Source organism: Cyanistes caeruleus, chromosome 5 (genome assembly GCF_971803275.1).
Source record: "Cyanistes caeruleus chromosome 5, bCyaCae1.hap1.1, whole genome shotgun sequence".
Lineage (NCBI taxonomy): Eukaryota > Metazoa > Chordata > Aves > Passeriformes > Paridae > Cyanistes > Cyanistes caeruleus.
In genome coordinates this window covers 60134497-60155360 of record NC_141705.1, presented here as the reverse complement: position 1 = coordinate 60155360, position 20864 = coordinate 60134497, and the positions used below count along the sequence as shown (strand labels likewise).

General features: G+C 42.1%; 1 protein-coding gene and 1 long non-coding RNA gene across 8 annotated transcripts in view; one reads left to right on the top strand and one right to left on the bottom strand.

Moving 5' to 3' along the window:
* Positions 1–20864, top strand: part of LOC147653166 (uncharacterized) — a 29065-nt gene that overhangs the window by 1797 nt on the left and 6404 nt on the right. Inside the window, exon 2 of the long non-coding RNA XR_015286939.1 lies at positions 19268–19373. This is a non-coding gene — a long non-coding RNA (uncharacterized LOC147653166). The remainder of the gene's footprint in view (positions 1–19267; positions 19374–20864) is intronic.
* On the bottom strand, positions 106–20096 carry ABCG2 (ATP binding cassette subfamily G member 2 (JR blood group)). 7 transcript variants are annotated; one of them, XM_086889614.1, is made up of 17 exons: positions 19247–19340; positions 14370–14582; positions 12453–12512; positions 11856–11970; positions 10972–11124; positions 10362–10519; positions 9837–9988; positions 9300–9404; positions 8061–8311; positions 6313–6395; positions 5398–5487; positions 4659–4783; positions 3591–3745; positions 2609–2698; positions 1802–1899; positions 1259–1293; positions 106–874 (listed from the first exon to the last, which is right to left on the bottom strand). In XM_086889614.1, the coding sequence occupies exons 2-17, from the start codon at positions 14573–14575 to the stop codon at positions 843–845; spliced, it is 1908 nt and encodes a 635-aa protein (XP_086745740.1). In that variant the 5' UTR covers positions 14576–14582; positions 19247–19340; the 3' UTR covers positions 106–842. The 7 variants fall into 7 exon arrangements, with proteins under 7 accessions (XP_086745740.1, XP_086745741.1, XP_023782111.2 ...); XM_086889615.1 differs by having other exon boundaries at positions 8061–8308; positions 19247–19287; XM_023926343.2 differs by lacking the exons at positions 106–874; positions 19247–19340 and adding exons at positions 19703–19768; positions 19881–20096 and having other exon boundaries at positions 1048–1293.

The following is a 20864-nucleotide window of genomic DNA, read 5'->3' as shown; positions in this document are numbered from 1 at the left end:
GCAGGCTTTTCCCTCAGCAAAACCTCCAGAGTCTTGGGCCACGCCAAGCTCTGTGGTGCACGGCATCAGAGGTGGAGGCAAGAAAGTAGAGGAGTCTCTCTCAGATTGAAGTTCCCAGCAATGGTTTTATTAGGTCAGGTAAAACAAGGGATCCATACCTGAAGGAGTCAGGTCTGAGAAAGCCTCCCGCACTGCTGTGCAAGAAGTTAAGTACTGCCCAAGCTCCAAGGGAGGGTACAAACCATGCACCAATGGAGAATCTTGAGGGGAGGAGTAAGGGGAGGGGATCTCAAATTCAGGGCCAATAGGGATATACAGAGGGAGGGAACAAGATACATTAACCAGTGGAGCCTTGAGGGAAAAATGATTGACACAGAAGAGTCTGAAAGAAGGGGTGGGGTTTACAATGATGGATAGGGAATAGGGGCAGGGATAAGGTGACTGGCAGGGAACATTCAGGAAAAATAGGAGGGGTTTACATAACTGACAAGTGGGGCCAAACCAATACAATCAATAGGGGGAAACAAGAACATACCAACAAGCTTTAACGAACCTTAAACAAAAATAAACTACAACACATATTCATAGACTTTATGCATATTCAAACTTTTCCATTAACTAGTTTACACCTTCCAGGAACTATTTAGCATGGTCACTCCTTGGATCTGCCTTTTTAGAGCATGTGCATTTCTTGGCTTGCAGTTTTAATCCTCTTCTTGGTATCTTTTAATTTGGGCTTTGGCTCCTTCTTTCCACAGGAGGTGAGTGTTGATAGTAGCCAGGTCCCCATCATCTGTTCACTGGAGTTCATCCTAACTGGCAGGCGGTTCAAGCATGCTGTATCAACTATTTCCACTTATGCCTAATTTTTTTGCTAATAGCAGGAGAAGAAAAAAATACATTCACACAGCAAAGCCATTTTAACATTATACATATAACATTAATCTCAATAGTTGTGAAAAGCCAATATTATAATATGTATTTATAACATATTTAATATACAAGGATGCCATTCATGTCGTTGGCTTGGATAATAATAAAAGTAAAAAAAAAATGGTCTCTTTAAAAGTAATCAAGTCAGTTGCACAACTACTACAGTTGCAAACTACTGAACAGTGGGAATTGCATCTTTCCCTCTGGTTTTAAGAGAACTTCTTCATGAAGCACAGTTTGAGGTAGGCAATGGTAAGGAAGATTAGTGTCATGCAGGCCAGAGCCAGGTGGTTCTGCCACAGGCCCCAGGGGCTCGCATCGATACCTTGACTCTTCAGATACTCCTCTCCAGTGCATGCCCTACAGATAAATACACACACATCAATAAACTTAGTCATTTTATAAACCAGTCAGCAGGATCTAGAAAGATGTCTAGAAGTTGCAGTGGTAGAAGATGTCTAGTGGTTGCATGTGTGTAGCAGGCCGGGAAAACACCACCTAAATGTCAGTGGTTAATTTTCCATTTGTAAACTTGCTTTTCTTGAGGCTCCAGTTTCACATAGGAAGCTGAAATGGATTTTGTGAGGCTGTACAATTGTGTGTGTGTGCATAGCTCTCACTAAATACAATTTAAAGCAAAGTAAGAAGCATAATTCCAGATATTTCTAGGGTTATAAATACTAAATATGACAACAAGCAGAATGTTCCTTGCAGTCAGAATGCAAAAAGCCAGTCAAAGGTTCCTTTTCCATATAAAAACTCACAGATTCTCTGGTCATCAGTGAGTATCTCTGATACTCAGACTGATGTTCTAGGACTTCTAAAGTTACTAATGGTGGGATTCATTTCAATGTACCAAAATACTTACATCGGGCCTGTCTTTTGATATCTACTGTCACTGCTTGAAACTGTGCTGTTACCGCTGCCACAAAAGTTCAGACCAGTCAACTCATTGATCTGTAAAGCCTTTTAAAATAAAAGAAATAATGACAACAAAAATTAGTAGTTAAAGGAGTGATACATTAACGAGATGAGATATAATCAAATTAAAATTCGTTCTAAAAATGTTCTGGTATCACTATTATATTTGCCAAATCCCCATTTTTTAGCAGAGTAGCAGAGTTCTTTTTTTCTTTTAAGAGAGGAATGTATGCAGCCTGTACTCACCTGGTAAAGCATGTACCACAACAGGCTTTACCACCCCCCCAGCCAGACTATTTCTGCACAGGCATAGTAAAGCCCAGATTCCTCTGCAAAACATCACTCTAGTTTAAATTTTCACAGATTAGGAGAATAGCTTTAGCTTGACAAGTTTTTGTTTGATTGATGGAAAAGACAAACAGAAGATTTTTACTTTTTTTGGGTGGGGATAACATTGTTTTTTACTTTGAAACATTTCTGTCCAGCTGAAGTCCAGTGGATGTAGTAGCTGTGCCTCTCATATGAGATGTTTCCAAATTACAGAAATGAGCTCTTCTAAACTGCAGTGGATACTGGCTGATACGAAGCCCTTCTTGTTTCAAGATACTGTACAACAATCTGGGGCTGTTGTACTTAATTAGCTTTCCTTTTGCACATTAGGCCATCAAGTTCGAAGATTTCTTTATCATGATTAAACACATTCCTTTCTAGCAAGCCATTTTCAGGTTTGTACACAGGAAATCAGAGCACTTACTGTCATTCCATAGCGAGGGATGCTAAAGTATTTGAGCCAGGAGAGCCAGGACATGATGCTTGTGAGATTGACCAGCAACCCAGAGAAAATCTAGAGGCAATAATTGCCAAAAAAAAAAAAGCCACAATAACATGAAAAATAAGCTACAAATTACATGCTTTTATCATGTGTTCTTCTCTAGCTCTAGCTCTTTGCTTCTTCAGATAGAAAGGAATGGGAAAACATTCCTTGAGGAAGAAACTCTTCCAGCAGAAGAACAAAAGGGAAGGATTTATATGTTACCGAGCTTTGGGCCATAACCTCAGGTCCTTCCCCTGAAACAAATAACAAAGAATGCTTTCCCCTGTGCAGTACACCCACATGATTCCTGTCTGGGGTCCCACATGGGTTTGTATGAACTCTCTGCTGCTCCTCAGTGTGGGACTGCTCTGGGTGTTGCCTGTGTGCCCTGTGTCTGAGGTAATGTGGATTTTGGCTGTAGGTTCAGCTCTGCCTCATCTGAGGTGCCTGTCTCCTGACTGTAGCTGTATGTTGTCCAATTTAACATGCCCAAGGTGGGCTCTGCAACTGAAGAGGACAGCTGAGCTAGTGATCTCAGAAAGCAGGCGGCTGCAGGTCATGTTCTCAGCCAGACACATTTGCCTTTAACAAAGTTAGGGGAGAGAGAATGAAATGTAGCCCTAAGTGGCTTTCCTACTTTCCAGGCAGTTTTCTGTCTGCCAGAGCCACAGAGAGAAAGTCAGAGGAACCACTCTCCTCCTCGCATCCAACCCTCCAGTCCCCCACTTCTTGTTCATTCAGAAGATAAATCAGAATATTCCACCCCACAGCATCTAGATACTCAAATCAGATAAATCAGGATATGTTGGCTGCAACAGACTTTTTGCAGAATTCAGCTGAACTCCATGCTAGTAGGGTTTCTGGATTTCAGCATTTCTGGGATTTCATGATCCAGTCTAGAGAACTGAACAGTGCTACTCACAATCATAAAAACAAATGCAACAGTCATGAGTAGGTTTGCTATAGCGACCACGCTCTGTCCTGCTGCAATGGCAAGTGCCATGGAAGTGGCTGTGTAGGACACCATCATGAGGGTGAACATCATTGTGAAGAAGGCTTCTACTGTTGGTTTCAAACCTTAAAGATCAGAAGAAGAGGGGATTCAGAATAATCCTGCTGAAAGCTCTGCTATAACCTGAACACTATCCTGACTTTCCTAGTGTGTCCTGCTTACAAATTACACCTTGTCTGCCAGCACAGGCTGTGTCACTGAGACCCAAGACTGCTGTGGTGCCCATGACAGCCCTTATGTGTCTGTTCTAACAGTGGAAGACAGGATGAATAAGTAGGATACTCAACACTGCAGTAAGACTGAAATAGTAGAATGTGTAGAAGTACAGTACTTCACACATCCGAAGTGCCTGCAAGTTGTCCATCAGAGGAGAAACTTCCAGTGCACTTCCATGAGCAGCAGCTATACAGCATTTCACTAGTTTCCAGCAGAGAGCTCCCCTAAAGAAACTAGTAGCCTTGAGATGGCTATGGATTCAGTGGTAAGGTCTGTCTCATTCCGTTTCCACAGTTTGAGAGCCTCTTTCTGATGTGGCCTGTTTCCTACTCCTTAGGGAAAAAACTCAGGCCAAAGCCAACAAGCTGGTATTAATTCACACAGTATTAATATCTTAAAACAAAACCTTTTCTTTTAGGAGTTCTTGCAAGGATCAGAAAAGTATCTTGTTAAAGTCATCAGAAGCCAAGAAGGCCATAGATGAAAAGGAAGAAATCAAAACCATGTAGTAATGATTGTGGTTTCCTTCTAGGGGCAGTAGAGATGAGATGTGTCACAGATTCTCTGATGAACGCTTAAATCTTTGTGTCTTTTCTGTAGAAAACAACATGGTGTCCTAAAAGTAAGCTCAGTGGCCACTGCCACACCAGTGTAGGGCTTTAGCCTATATAAATACCCATGTATGCATACACATATGTAAGGTGCATGAGCCATGATGATTTATTAGAGGCTTGGAATGAGACGGTAGGAGACCATACTTGCCTAGCATGAAGTAAACTATGCAGGTGAAGATGATGCTGGGCATAGTCCTTATGGGTATTAAATCAGCCATCAGCTTTGCTATGAAGTACGCAGATGTTCTGTAGTACCCACTGATATATTCATGTCTGGAACACAGAGATAGGTACAGCACGTCACAGATTTAACCACTAAAACACAGTTCAATTTTCACCTCTTGACAAATGCATTCTAGCTCAAACTGGAAGAAACTCTTTCATACTTAGGCTATAATGCAACTTTCCAGTAAGCCTACACACTATAGAAGTGGTGACATTTTCATATGCAAATGAACGTGGGTATTTGTACACATAATTTTTAGTAAATTTATGTGCCATGTCATCGAGACAGAGAGGGTAAAGTCTGAATAATTTTTGTATTTTTTACAGAATAATGTGCATTGCTTTAAAGAATCCAGTCAGATGATATTTATTACCCTCACTAGCAAGTCACAAACTTATTTATCAATGCCAAAACTGAGTATTCAAGGTTTTTTTCCTACTGTGTCAAACTTAAACTCTGAGTCATTTGTAATCATAAGTATCTTTTGGGGGGTTTGCTGACAACTCACTAGCAGACTAACAGAGTACATTTGCAATGAGCACTATCAGTGAAATAATTTGAAAATTTTGCACCAGCTGTACTTAAATGATATTTACAGCATGACAGACAAACTCACAGTCTAACAGCAGAGCCTGGTAATCTTTCTGTATGTTTTACTTACATAAATATCTTCTTTTCCACAACAAAGAGTTCAACAGCTGAGACGCTGCTGAAACACTGGTTGGTGGTCAGAAAGAACATTGCACCCACTCTGCAAAATAGCAACACAGTGAGCTGTTATTTAAAATGGAATGTAAATGTAGTGTTTCCACAACAGAGTATACAAATCCACCTGCAGTGCATGAAGTTTTGCATCTCCCAAAATCCATGGTAAAAGTCTTGGCTACAAGTCTGAGTCTGTAACAAGCCTGACATAGATGTGGTACAGTCATTATTTGGTTTTGGCAGGTAATGATGATAGTACATTCTCTGATGCAGGTAAAAAATAGAAAATCAACTGAATTTTTTTTTTGAGGGGCTGTGGTTTGGTTTTTTCCTCAATGTCATTTCCTAACACGTTAAATATTCTCAGATTGTGAAGGCATTTGTCTGCTGCAAACTGTGAGGAACCAATGCAACGGTGTGAGAAGTAGTTTTCACATTTTCAACAGAAATTTAAGGCACTTCCCACTCAATTTAAAACTGTGTGGTTTTTAAACAAACAGAAGTGTTTCAGGATTAAGAACCCAGAGGTTTCATAGTGGCAAACTCATGTGTCAGGTCAGGTACATACAGATGTCAAAATGATACATAGAGCAGCATAATTTGAAAATCTCTTACTGCTGGTAAATTGAATTGTGCGAATAGAACCTGTTGCAAGATTACAACTTTAGTTACCTACGTTTATATAGCCACAAGTCTGTGTGTTTTAACCCTCTCAGTTCTGCAGGGACCTTGCTAGAGGAGCAAAATCACATGCTCACTTCCAAGTCACATGGGCTTGGCCTTACTGATGTGAGGGGAAGCATTTCCTTTAAAGAGGTTGTAAGCTCCTTTTTATAAAATTTTTGAATATCCATTGCCTAGACTGACTGACCTGTTCTGTAGTCCAGCAGAGTTCTCCTCAAGTCCAAAGAAAATGGCACCTACAATCAGCCCCAGGAATGCTGTAATAAAAAGCTAAACAGGAAAAAGAGAAGAGGGAAGTATCATTCTCATTGCTTCAAAGGTTTTCCTGACTGCCAGGATGAGGATGACTCTTTATTTTCATGCTCCACGGTGTGTAATTACTGGGTTCTATCATACATCTTACTCATGGGGTTGTTTTTAATGAGATGCTACAACAGGGCTATAGATACACTGATATTTGCAGTCAGTAACTATTTAAATAGCAGAGATAACATCTTCCTCAAGGCTGTCACTTAAAAGACTGAAGTGTGTGCATTACACTTTTTAAATGCTAAATGCTCAAAATGACAAAAAGCTCAGGAAAACTGATGGTATCAGGCAGTTCTGTCATTTTTAAGCCCAAGCAATGCATGAGTCTTAACACCCTAAACTACTTGATCCTGGTACACTCTTACTAAGATCTGCTGAAAGGAGCAAATGTCAGGGATAATTCAGCTCCTAAACCAGTTGTGGTGGAAGGCAGGGATCATTTCAAGACCATTTTGGAGCAGATTAATGAAGAAAAGGCTTAATGAGCCATGTTCCCCTAAAAGAATGCTAGACAAATCCACCCCTAATGAGGGTGGGAGATGAAAAAGATTGTGAGAAACAAGTCAGGACCATTAACCTTGGGCTATGAAGGAGGTTCTTGAGAGCCTAATTCTTGTCACAAGGTCAGGCTTTTACAAAGCAATTATTAAGGATCTCCATAGTATCAACATACAGGCACACACACCTACTCAAAGCCCTTTGAACCTCAGGGATTCTGGACTTGTTTTACCTCCACACAAACCATTTATTCATTCACTATATAAAACATGATGAAGATAATTTATACCCCTGGCTTCAGGCCAGTTTCTCTATTGTTCTCTCCAGAACTGCCGAGAGTTGCAGTGGTAGTTTTAGTGGTTCTGTGGCTGCAGAGTTTGGGCCATGAATTAGGAGATTCCCGAGGATTAGTCACTCTGCAGAGGCCAGCCAGACATTCTTCATTTTTGAAAGCATTGTGCAGCTCTGAAGGAGTCAACACTTTTGGTGCTGATCCTTCAGAAAAAGCAACACAAACAGAGCCAGTGATGATCTTTCATGGTGGATGTCAGACCCCATTGTGGACTTCATGACATCTTATCCACAAGACATTATCACCAATATGAACAGTCAAACGACCAAACAGCACACACATTATGAGACTGCAACTTGAGCCAACTGCCAGCACTTCATTTTGTGCTGTTTAATTAAGTATGCAAATGCAGTTTGTTAACTTTTCCTGGTGGGGGAGGGGACTTGAGGCCAAACCCCGCAGTGCCAAGTCTGGACAATGAGTCAAATCTGAAGAATGTTCTTGAGCAAATCTGTGAAACTATTTGGGACATAATGTGCTCCAGGCTGGGAGCAGCTGAATGCCCTGTTGAGACATGTCTTGCCTCCCAAAGTCATTAGTCCAAAATTAATTACTGCACAGTCCCACATTTGGGAGCATTCAGGACACCTCCTATCCCCAGACTCCTAGACCTCAAGCACTTTTTCATCAGATGCTTACTGCAGTAAAGTAAAATAAAAAATAAAAGTAAAAAGTAAAATATCAAGAGGCAAAACCATCCCAGTGACTTAGCCAATAATCCAGGAGCCAAATAAATTCAACATATACCACAAAATTATAGATACCAATAGCCTTACCTGAGCTATGGAAGCCTGAGGGTTTCCTATCAGGTTTTTAAATGTGCGCCTTGACACCCATTTCAGCTGGTGGAGGAAGGAATTGGCATATGTGATTTGCCGGAAAACTCCTTTGGCTTTCTTTTTACTTCCTGAAGAAATGCTCTCTAAATGTGCTTTTGTTTCTAGGTAGTAGGTAGAGTTGGAGTATTTTTCTGCTAATTGCTCAGCCAAGTTTTTATCATATTCAGAGGGTTCTTCAGTGCTCTCTGCTGGAAAGATTAAAAAACCAGAAGAACTAAGATGCACACATAGTTCCAGGGGTTTACTGCACTCAGTCCCATAGCAGATAGTTCAAAAGAGTCGGTATAAATAAGACCAAACCTCTGTGATTGTCTATGCAACCTGTCCCACAGGCAGCAGCCTCTCAGCTCGCTGACCAGGCAAACCCAAGTCTGCCCAGGGAGTTGCAACCTAGCAGCAACATGGCTTTTAATTAAATTGTGATTTTTGCATTCCCTTTGCCCCCAAAGGTTTCTGTAAGTGTCTGATGACATAATCCTGGACTTCCCAGAATTTTAGATCCAGGTAATCCTGCATGTGTCTACTTTGGTCATAAATAAATTTCAGCTGATCCTCCTTTTTTTCTCAACTATAGTACAGTGTGAGCTTTTCTAGTGACAGATAAGATGTGTGTTGCCAGCTATAATATTTGCCAGACCCTGATCAGAGCATTTTTGTAAAATGATGGCTGCTCCTTTGGTAAAGGTATATTGAAACTGTGTTTGGGCACTCAGCATATTCATTACTTCATTTGCCTTTTCACTCCTGTGAAAAGAGAGTGAGCTATTAATGAGTGGCAGCAGAAAAGTATGAGAAAGCATGTTCCAACAAATAGGAGAGAGCTGATTCATTAGTTTGGGGAAAATTTCTGTCTTAGCACAACTTCAGGGAAACATCAGGTGAGCAGTGATACCCTATCTCTACCCCTTCTCACCCTGCTCAGAGGAAAGAAAACAGTAATTTCCTAGCAGAAAAAACTGTTCCATTAGGTAAAATAGTCAAGTCACAACTGCATCAAATTATGTCCTTAACAAGAACAATTGTCCTGGTTTATCATCTCTGCTTCTGCAAGATTTCAGATGCTTTGCCTTGAAGATGAAAGAAGCTCTTTCTGTGTGCTGAGAGTTACCAAAACAGTTTCTTAAATTCCCATTCCCACACATGCAGGGTAACTTGACTCAGCTCTGAGTTTCATACCTGTGTTGCTTTCATCAGCCTTGTTCATTGCTACGGCGGTGCAGTCTCCATTGATGATGTCCAGGAAAAAGTCGGCAGGGTTGTTGTAGGGCTCGCACTGGTAGCCTGTCGTGACAATGACACTGTGGTGACAGCATTATGAGCCCTGGGTGGGGTCATGTGACTGGCTGTCAGGAGCACAGCCACACATCCTGCCCATGGAGCAGCCTGTACCAAAGGCATGGCAGCCTTTGGAAAGTCTGTGCTTTCCCAAGGGATGAGTGGCACTGCTGGGCAGCACTGTCAGCAAAAGTGAGGTGACAGCTGGCAGCGTGCCCTTCCCAGCCCTAGCCCGACTTTCTCTAATTAAGATGCACCCAGGGACAGTTCTCCCAAATCCACATGTGGGTCAAGGAGAGAAATACCCAGAGAAAGGCTCAGCCTGCTGCAATGCTGAGCCTCCTTGGACACACCGTGTCCAGTTCTGGCCCAGAGCTATTGGCATTTCACTCGAGTTAGTGCAAACCAAAGGCTGGCCCTGCTGGAAGTTGTGCTCACCAATGGACTGAAAGTACTCGATGGCATGCTGGGCTGGCCCATGGTACAGCACTCTCCCCGCAGCCAGAAGTGTCAGGTTGTCAAACAGTCGGAATATGGAGTACCGAGGCTGGTGGATGGAGAAGATGATTGTCTTTCCTTGTTTTGACATCCTGAATGTGAAGAATGACAGAGATGTCAGCTTTGCAAGTTGATTAAGTGTTTAGATAAGAGCATTTGGAAGTTCAGTTGTCTTGAAGTCTGATCTACTTGGTATGCCAGAGAAGGGAGAAGAAAGATAAAAATAAAGAAGAAGAAAATATTTAGGTAATATTTACAGTGTCTGTGTGAGAAAAGAACTCTCACTTTGGAAAGAGAGAATTCATACAGTTTTTTTCCTATCCTATGCGAATCCTTGGCTCACTGGTAAATAACTACATATCTGAATTCCCTGTTTGCTCATTTGAATTGTAATTCAAGTCAAAGTCATCTGAAACATAGCAGAGTGGAATGCTGAGAATGGGAAGCTGTTTCCAAGGCCATCACCTTTTCAATAGTAGTAGGACAGCATTAGCAGTGCTGGCATCAAGTCCTGTGGTTGGCTCATCCAAAAACAAGATGGCAGGATCCGTGATGAGCTCCATCCCAATATTGGTCCTTTTCCGCTCTCCTCCAGACACCCCACGAGAGAACTGGGTACCAACCTGAAAAAAAACATGAAACTTGTCTTGTTTGGCTCAAAGATAAATCCTTGAGTGAATGGCATCTACCCACATGACAGTATTTGGGGAGAGTTGTAAGGAATTCTGACTCTACTGTCAGAAACAGATGTAAATGTTATCTCACACACAGCCTTATTCTTAATGTTAACATTACTTGAGGTATTGTCTTTTTCTCCAACCACTAGTTTTCCTTTTCATCTTTCCCTTTCTTCTTCCTCTTCCCTGCAATGTAATACCATACGACAGCATCAGCACAGTCAGACAGAAATGCCACTAATTATTATATTACTGAAACAGCAATACAATAAATGTAACACAATAAACACAATAAAATGAAATTTACTCTTTTTTTAATCTGCCATAACGAGCCATTTGGTTAATTAGTAAACCACTTATTATGGTTAGTATGGTTTAAATATGTTTACAGGCTTTACCTTGGAATCTGCCACTTTGCTCAAACCCAGTTCCTTGATGATCTGATTGACTCGCTCATTTTTTTCCTCTTCCTTCACTGACTTTGGCAAGCGAAGTGCTGCTGAGAACTTCAGATTCTCTCTTACAGTCAGGGTTCCCATCACCACATCATCCTTCATTGAAAAAAAACAGTAGATACTTGGTGGTTGCTCAGCAGTTTTTATTTATTCCTCTGAGAACTGTATCTACCTATGTTTTATGCTGTCCTTGCATGCAGAGTGACAGTGGCAGCAGTCAGACCATGCAGTAAGGTGCATCTTCAATGCCTTGAAGTGTCATAGCATAGTGTGGATTTCATGCACATAATTATATTTGCCTAAATTCGTAAGGCAATGCCATATAGGAACAGCCTCCATCATGCATGATATCAAAATGCATAAACAGCAAAGTATTAAAAACCATCCCTTATGTATCCTTACCTTATTCAGTTTTTTGGAGGTGTTGAGGGGGAGATGGAAGGGCTGAAGGGACCTAAGGAGCAGCTACAGTTCAGGTCATTATCACAGTGTGCTTGCCAGTGCAGCCTCAGCCCACCACATGTGAGAGCAGAAAGAAAGGGAAGGTGAAGAGAGGTTGGGTCCATGTGGGTTAGGGTGAAGGTGTTCCCATCTTGTTTTGTCAGAGGAAGGAGGGGAGGTTTTTAGATACCATCTGCTTGTCTCTTGCAAAGGGACTCTGTCAGTCATGGGAAGTTGAGATTTAAAGGTGTTTTGAGAGACCATCTTTCTGTGACATGCTGACTCTAATTTTAAGGAGTTTTCCTAGATTCTTGAATCAAGGCAAGGCATTTGCAACACAGCAGCAACTTCTTACAATAAAATCCACAGTGACAAAAATGACTTACCTGTACTACGTACCCAGAGGTACATTTAAAGTTGGCAGGCTGAGGAGCTCCATTGATCAAAATGTCACCAGAGAGTCCATGGGGATCCTTCCTTGCAGCCAAAATGTCCAGTAGCCTAAAGGAAAAGTTGGTTACTTTTTCAAATGAACATGCAGGAGGCAAAGCTCTCTGAACCACAACCCAGCTCATGGAATGAACCGCTACATAAAAGTAGATCACATTATATGTTTGCAATCTAGAAAACCCCCAGCAACTTGCAAGGACTGAGTTGTCCTGGTTTCCTAAGGAAATGAGATCTGTGCAGGTCCATGTCCATTTTTCCAATAATTTAAGTTTAACCTCAAATTGGTTACACATTACCAGAATGGTGTGTAAGGAGCCACTATCAGCAAAGTGTGGACTGAAACTGGATTACACTTTTCTCATATAATCTGATTGTCTTTTTGAATTCAAGTATTTCTCAGAAAACAGTGAGGCTCTCACAGACCTAAATAAAAACTCAATCTTTCTCTGAAAGAGAAGTCCATTACTGCTAAATGTGTACAGTTTCATTTTCCCCTTGGTCTAATTTCTGTGGAGGGAGACGGGGGCACTTACGAAGATTTACCACTACCAGTGGGTCCCAAAATTGCATTCAGTCCTGGTCTCATGATGCCACTGTAAGACAAAACAGATCAGTTTTACAAAATAGTTAGGGTGCAGTTATTTCTTTGCCTGTTTCAGCTGGTAGGCCAGAGTAACTTATCCGTACAACTACTTTCTGTATCTGATTAATTTTGGAATTAATGAAACTGCCTATTCACAAGCAATATTTCTGATCAGACTTTACCCTACCTTTTATTTCTATTTCAAGAAAAACTAATCATCATATAATGAAGACAGAACAGAAACACAACTAAAATGTAGCAAAGTCTGCACATGTTTCTTACCACATGGATCAAAGACAAGAGACGCACACACTTGCTTTAACCATACTCAGTTCTGAAGGTATTATTCTCTCAACTGAGAGAATAATGGTCACTTGTAGACAGAATAAACTAGGGATTTATCTTTCCTTAAAATGCAGCTGATATTTCTCTGTATCTGACATTAAAGCCCCATGAAACTCAAAAGCCAGATGGAAAATGTTACAAATTGTTGGTGGCTGGTTCACGGGATCAGTCCAATGCCCAGCACCACCACTGTCTATCCTGGATAGGGGTCCCGTGAGGAACGGCTGTGCAGGGATCTCAGGCAGTTTCCAACCAGGGGTAACCCTTATGAGCACATTCTGAGACTTGAAGTGATCAGCTCTTTCAGCTGTGATTTCAGCTCTGTGATCAGATCATCCCGACTCCACTCATGGGTTACCCCAGCTGACACGTAGACAAGAGACGGGAAGCCATGTAGCATTCCACAGAGTCCTTTATTGGCAGGCTTCAGCAAAGGGGGCCAGTGACAAACTTCCACTGAACTGGGCAAAAGCTGGGGCTTTTATAGGGAAGGGGAGAACTGGGAGAAGGACCAATGGTTTAAGACCAGGGTAAAAGGACCAATAGTTTACAGGGAGATAACATGGGGTCCTGAAGCAGGACGGGGTCCACAGCTCAGTCACCATGACTAAGTTTTATCTTATCTTAGAGGACAGATCTCCAAGGAGGAAGTCTTTTGTAGGACTGGCCTTCCTCCACAACAAATGACCCATGTGAGTCAACTGAGGTACCACAACACTTGGCTTTTGAGGAAAGCAACAAGGCATTTAAGAGCTCATGTTTAGCAGGTGTGGAAATTCCCTGGGCAAAGAGTAGGATAGATTGAGCTATACAAAAGGGTGAATATTTATGATAGAAATTGGAGTTAGGGAGCTGAAAGTCATGGGTGACTTGGAATGACATATTGTATGAGCCTTTGCCACTGAGTTTAACTACTGAACTGTGAATGGGCAAGTTTTATCCACTGATTATTGAACAAAGGCCATGATGACATGGCTGCTTTACTGCAGTAATGCTCACTGTTGGGGAAAAAACCACCAAACAACTCAACAAAAAAAAATGCCAAAACTCCAGAAACCTTTACATCTCTTCAAAGTTAACCTAACCTGCACTTATATTAATGTGTTAAACATTTTAAGTTACATCCCCTGAAAAATTAACCTTTCCCAAGGCCACCTGAGGGAAGGAGACAATCACAGAGGACAGGCTGTTGGTATCTCAGCTAAGCACCCTGGCACAGTGGGAGGTTTGCCAGGGAGTGTAGAGCAAGCAGAGCTGGCTGGTGTGCCCCGTGCTGATAGCAGCCAGGAGTGCTGTACTCCCAGGGCCAAGGGAAGTGAACTCTCTGATGTACAGGCCCAGCCCAGGGACTGAGGACCTGGGTTTAAGCACAGCTGCAAACATGAAGCAACCACACATACAAATAATTTTTCTAAACCTTGATCTGCATATTGTGCTGAATGGCTCAGTGACATGAGTGAAGTCAACTCTCTGGACAGAAATAAAACTTACACATACTCTAAAGAGATGTTTAAATACGTACTTGACATCTCTCAAAACTTGTTTTTTGGTGGTTTTTTGGAAACAGAGGAACCCAGTCTTTGTCTTCACATAGTAGCAGATGTTGTGGAAGGTGAGCACACTTCCTGACCTGCCAGTCAAATCTGGCAAGGACTGCCTTCTACTGGGAATGCCATTTGTACCAGATTCTGACATCTGAATGCATAGGTGTGGCTGGTCTTCTGCCATCGTTCCTCTGGAAATTAAACACAGGAAAGGGAAGATTTGATTAGGTATGAAGAGGAAAGGTGTATCTTTTGGGTCCAGTGCTTGGCACAGGGCCCATGGTGGGCCTGGAAGAGGCCCATCTAGGAGTCCCTCTTTTGGATAGGAAGTTGGGTCCTGTGGGCTCAGACCTGGAGATAACACAAAGCTGATGAGGAGCTGGGTCTACCAGAGGTAGGGAGATAAAAGATTTTCCCTCCAGCCTGATGTTCTGCTGGGGTGGGCTGGCCTTGGGGGGCCACAACTGCCCATCCAGCCACTCTCTGAGGTGACTATCTACTCTGCCACCTGGACTTCCTTCTCTGGGATCTGTTTCTTCCACATTTTCTCACTCCTCTCTTATAGCTACTGAACAACATCTTTTGCCCTTTCTTACACATGTTTCCAGAGAGGCTCTACCAGCATCACTGACACACTCAACTTTGCCTCAGCAGCTGGAAGTGGCTGTGTCCACCACAGCACAACCCCAGGGGATCTTTCCCACAGAATCCTCCACCTCCAGCTACCCCTCAGCAGCAGCACCTGGCCACAGGCAGCAACTGTTCTATTAATCTAAATAATTTTGCCAAGGATATAGCAACATGGAAACTGACACTGCTGCTGCCAAGTAATTATCTTCCTTGGCTTTGATTTCCATGTGAAAATTAGAAGGTATTTGTATAATAATTAAAGTTATGTCACCTCCCTCATCAACCAGGCTTCTGCCTGTGAGCCATCCACCTGCACAGTGGAGCATCCCTGGCTGTCCCCATGCATGCAGACCTGTCCCCTTTGTGCTTCCTTAAGGGTCATCTGGGTGAGAGATAGGGCCTGGCCTCTCTATATAACATGTTGACTCATCAGAGTATAATTATTTTAATTGTCACTATGGGAAATGTTAGCAATGCAATAGTTCATGGAAATCAAGAGGGTAGATGATCAGCTGGAAGCTCTGGGGTGACCAGTCCCCTCCCTCAGCATAGTTACACTGCTTACAGCAAGAAAGGAGGCAAATTATCACACAGTTTCAGACATGCTGAATGAATTTGAGAGCCATTAGTAAAAAGGAGCCTTGGGGGAAAAAAAAACAAAACAAACAAACCACAAAAACCCCGCGTTTAATCTAACAGGCTCATATGGTCACATAAAAACCCAAATCTAAGCCCTTATCTTCTCAGTTTGCTAAGGGTGCTTTACAGACAGCTGAGCTCTCCTTTGTGGCTATCAGCACAGTGAAACCTCTGGAAGCATTAAGTTCAGCAACCAGCCTATCTGCACATAAAGGCTGGTTCATCTGTCTCCCAGTGATGCTATCCCAAGTCTAGCCCAAGATTTCCTCCTCTGAGAAAGCCGTAGTCTTCTGTGCTGACAAAAATATAAGGTCTTAATGTTTTAGTAATCAGTAATGGTAACTCAGTGCAAAGAAACAGTGTTTGAAATGTAATTACAATGGGTCTAGCTTTAATTTTAGCTAAAATGTATTTTGAATAAGTTGAACATCAATCAAATGTGCAACATTTAAAATATAGAGGCCTTTTACTGATAAACTGCATACACTCTCACTTGTGATTTACCTACCTGGAGAAGGACAGGTAATTTAATAAGGATATTTTTCCTGCAGTTTCTGGGTTAATCTATCTGGACATCAATCAGTGCCCTTTGAAAGGATGCTTTGATAAATTAGAGATGTGTGTTCAGAACTGCAGTGGGAACTTGACAAAGTCTCACCAAGTGCTGAGCAGATGTTTGCTGAGCTAGGCACCAAATGCTTAACCATAGGGGCAACACCATGGGTAGGCATTAGAAAATCCCTTTAGCTGTTAGATAACCAAGCAGCACAGAGCGCAGAAGTCAGGAGAACAGTGTGACTCTGACCTTGATATATCACTACATATATAAGGTATTTGGATCAGTATATTGTTTGATCTTATTGTTTTCTCAGCTTAATTTCAGTATTACTCATGCAAAACTATGAGCAAATGAGGAAAAAAATGAGGTAGAGTTTGACCTCAGTCATACTCAACAGAATGGCTACATTTTTCTTTGTTTAATTTGATTTTGTTTGGTTTCTGGTCTTTTTTTTCCAAAGACTAGCATAAAAACCTAGCTCAACACTTGCACTGAAATTTCTGAAATGCTCTTCAGGAAAAAAAAAAACTTTCTTTTGGGAATTAAAGAAATTAATTCTTCCAGACTGAACTAGACAGGTAGACAGTAAGCAGAGAATCAGAAACTGTTTTCAGAAGTAAAGGATCACACTGTTTTTACAGTGTTGTTCCTAAGAACAGACAGTATGTCATAGTCAAATTTAATCTATCGATCAAGTTATGATGAGATTGTACACTTCCTTGCAAAAATGTGTGTAGAAGCTATATAATTAAGTCAGGTATAGGAAGAATTACATATATCCATAGCAAACAGTCTCTCAATGGCTATTTAATATAGCTGTCAGCAGGAAACTTCCAAGTTCAGGAAGGCTTGATGACCCAAATGGCCAAGCAAAAACAATGTTCTTTGCTATTGTCCCTTGGGAAAACCTTAACTATTAGTGGCTGTGATCAGAGGCTGGATTCAGGTCTCACTGCACCTCTGGTTTAAGTTGTCACAGTTCTTCCTGGCTGCAGGGTGCTTGTGCCACTTGCAGGGACAGGTGGAATGCCTCGTACCTGTTTTCTGCTCCTTCCTCCAGAAAAAAAAAATTTATTGGTGGGGACATGCCATTTATCAATGTAAAAAAAATACCCGTTTTAAATGTTGCCTTAATAGTGAAAATAACATTTCATTCTTTCAGAGCTACTAGAATTTATTGCAGAAAGAAATTGCAGAATGCTTATTCACTTAAAACTGGAGTGGTTATTTCTGCTGTGTGGAATCTGTGTTGGCTGCTCCCTTCTCAAAGGTGCATGCAAGGTCTTTACCACAGCAGCTCCTTGAGCTGGCAGAATGACAGGGCTCTGGACATGCTGGTGGGAATAGGCCTGGGGAAGTCCCAAAACACAGCTTCTCATTCTGAGCAGGGCTGGCACCAACACAGGATCAGGTCAGCCGTGGCTTTGCCTGGGTGATCCGTGGAAGCCTCCGAGAGGGGCCACTTGGATCTCAGCTAACAGTATGCTGGGAGAAGATGAAGTGCTAGCAGTAGAAATGATGCACACCTGCTAAAATTAGGCATTTAATTTGCTTTGCTTTTCTGGATACCTCTTTTTCGCTGTGGTGTAAAAAGTTGTAGTGAGATAATCAGTTTGGTATTTTACACATCAACCTTCCCATTTCTGATCTAGCAATAAACTTCACCAGAGGAACAGAGGGTCCTGCTCCTTCACAGCTAATGTGTCAGCTGTTTCAACTGCTCCTCAGTAATAGAATTTTTAAAATATTGCAGATTTTATCTGTTTAAAAAGAATTCATTAAGTTTAATGTGACATACAGCCAGGAAATATTTTAAGTCAGAGCTTGTGCAGGACAAAGAAACAACTAAGATGAATGTTAATCAAATCAATTTCTATGCAAATTTTAAATTAAGTTTCTCAGATTTCATTGTCAATGGCTTACAAATATTTATTTTAGATTGGAAATGAGCAGGAATTTCTATGACAACATGTACTGCCTGCTGTATTCAGAAATATTTGTTAATCTCAATAAAGTGTTTAACGTCCTCATCATATTAGCCCTGGGTATAGTACACTTTGCATCAGCAGAATAAAAATCTATAAACTCTCTGGAAATTTTGCAAATTTTTTTTGTTTAGCCAAATAGTTCTGAAATGTTTTTATTATCACTGATTTCAGCATAATTTCAACTCAGGTCTAATTACTTCAGAGATATTTAGTCTCAGAAAATTTTATCAGCAAAGTACTGGATCTAGAGATTTAACCTTTCATTAATGTCAAAATGAAACTACTTTCTTTAAAACAACTGAGAAATCTCTTTGCCCACTGTTTCAATGCACATAAATAAAGGTCTCAGTGCAGTCACTTTCCCGAGTATTAGTCTGAGACTTGTAAAGTACAAACCCTCATTTTTCCTACAAACACGAGGGAACTAAACAAAACCATCAAACAACAACAAAATGTGCTACAAAGTTTAGTTGATTCAAACATACTTGAACCACAACAATACCATACCCAAGTCTTTCAAACAGTTTCAGTAAATGTATTTGTGTGCTTTAAGATACATTGGCTATATAAAATGCTAAGGAACATTATTCCTGTCAGTCTTCCTGCAAATCTTTTGGCAGCAGAAGGATTTGCAGTTCAAATAGAAATACCCAGAATACTAAAGAACAATAGTATAGGAGGGGCAGTAAAATTATGACTAGCTAAATTCAGACATGCCTTTTTGAAAATCCCAGCAGTTACTCAACAGATTTTACCTCTATAGAGAATAAGCATTGAAGTTACTTAAGGAGGAAGAGTTTTAGAGACAAAAGCAGCTTTCAGCATAATTTACTAAAGGAAGCTTCCCCAAACCCTTTTTAAAAACAGTCTTTTTTTCTGGATACTTGAACAAGCCAGAGAAACCACAATTAAGTGTGCTATTATTTCTCCTATTTTTAGTGGGTACAAAGTCAAGTCTTGCAGCCTGAAAGCTGAAACAGTACTGTATGCGCATTTTGAACATTGGATATATATAAACTCCCAGAAGTTGTAAGTATACCTTTTCTCCCCTCTTCTTTAGCCATTTCCAGGGATGTGGACTGACCAGAGAATGGCTGTGGTGATGCTAAGGGGCCAGGACCATACATAACTCTTTCTCAGGAACGCGTGCAAGAAATTAAAGCTGAGTGAGTAAATAAGGATAATGCGATTCAGGCAATCTGTAAGTTAATTGCCAGCCGATTTACCGGGGATTTGTAACCTACCTTCCATGAAAAGAGCTCTGTGTGTTAGCTGGGGACCAAGCAAGGAGCACACGGTGCATGCAGGCATTTGCACGCGTGTTAACATGCATGAGGGAACACCGAGAACGGCAGCTCACGCAAAATTTTCTCATTTTTCACCTTTTTTCTGGTTTTAATTTATGCCTTGAAACTTATCCACCCTCTCACACCCCCACACCACCCCCCCCCCCCCCCCCCGCCTTTTATAAACCATATTTTCATTGATTTCTTGCCTTCCCAATAAAATCCCTCGAAAAGCTGGGAGAAGGCAGACGAGCGTCTTGCTGTGGTTTCCTTGGCTGCTGGAGAAAAACACCTGCTGAATATCATTCCATAGGAATGGCAGTGCAAGCCATCGCACCGAGCTGAACCTGTGCCGGTAGGAGGGCTGAGCTGCTGCTACCGACTCACCCAGCAGCAGCAAGTCCGGCTCAGCGCTGCAGAGGAGCTGGCAGAGGGATCCCTGCAGGACCCGGAGCACAGCCCCGACGGCTCGCTCAGCTTGCGGGGCCGGGCAGCGGCGCCTGGATCATCACATCTGCTGCAGGTCGAGCTGGCGGCTGGGCTCCCTGTGCTCCCCCACCCCGGGGAGTCTCCACCCTCTCCCTCCGTGGGGAGGGCAGGGCCAGGGCCAGCCGCTGCTTTCACCTTTTCTGCTTTGAGCTGAACAAGTCGTAAGCTGCCACAACCCAACCACGCCGGCAGCGGTGACGCTCTGAGTGAAGGAGAGCATCTCTGCCTGCCCGAGGCTTGCGGCATGGGTAGGGCAGGCAGAGCTGGCAGGATGGGATGAATCCCAGCAAGGCATGTCAGACGAGGCTCAGCTGGCTGGGATATCTTCTCCCCCCAGCGTCCTGCAGACGGGTATATTTTCCTTCAGTTCCAAAAACCTGCAAAAATGCAAAGGATTTTCTGAGCCCATCAGAGCAGGGTCTCCACGGGACACTATGTGAGTATGCCATTGATGCTGTGGAAGGAACCAAAAGTGAGGCAGCCTTTGTTGTACAAAGCAGGAGCACTGGTCCCCAGCTGAGGTTACTGAGCAGCACCAACCACAGCTTTCCAGGAGCTGTGCTAACCGTGAGCAGGATCGGTGACAGCCATGCCACATCTCCTATGGGCTCCCTGATGCAGTTTTGCTTTACAGGACAGATGGGGTTGGTTAAACTCTGGGGGATGCCGAAGGAACTCCTTCAGTTCTTTTGGCACCGTCCCACATGAAGGCTCTGCCAGAGCTTTGACAAATGCATGAGCCCATGGAGTCACAATCTTTCTCATTGGCAAATGATGCAGAAGAGTATGTGTGATGGATTGTTTCCATTTAAAATCATGATTTTTTTATCTCTTTTTCTTAGAAAGACTTATCACTAGTTATTAGACATCGAGGTTGCTTTG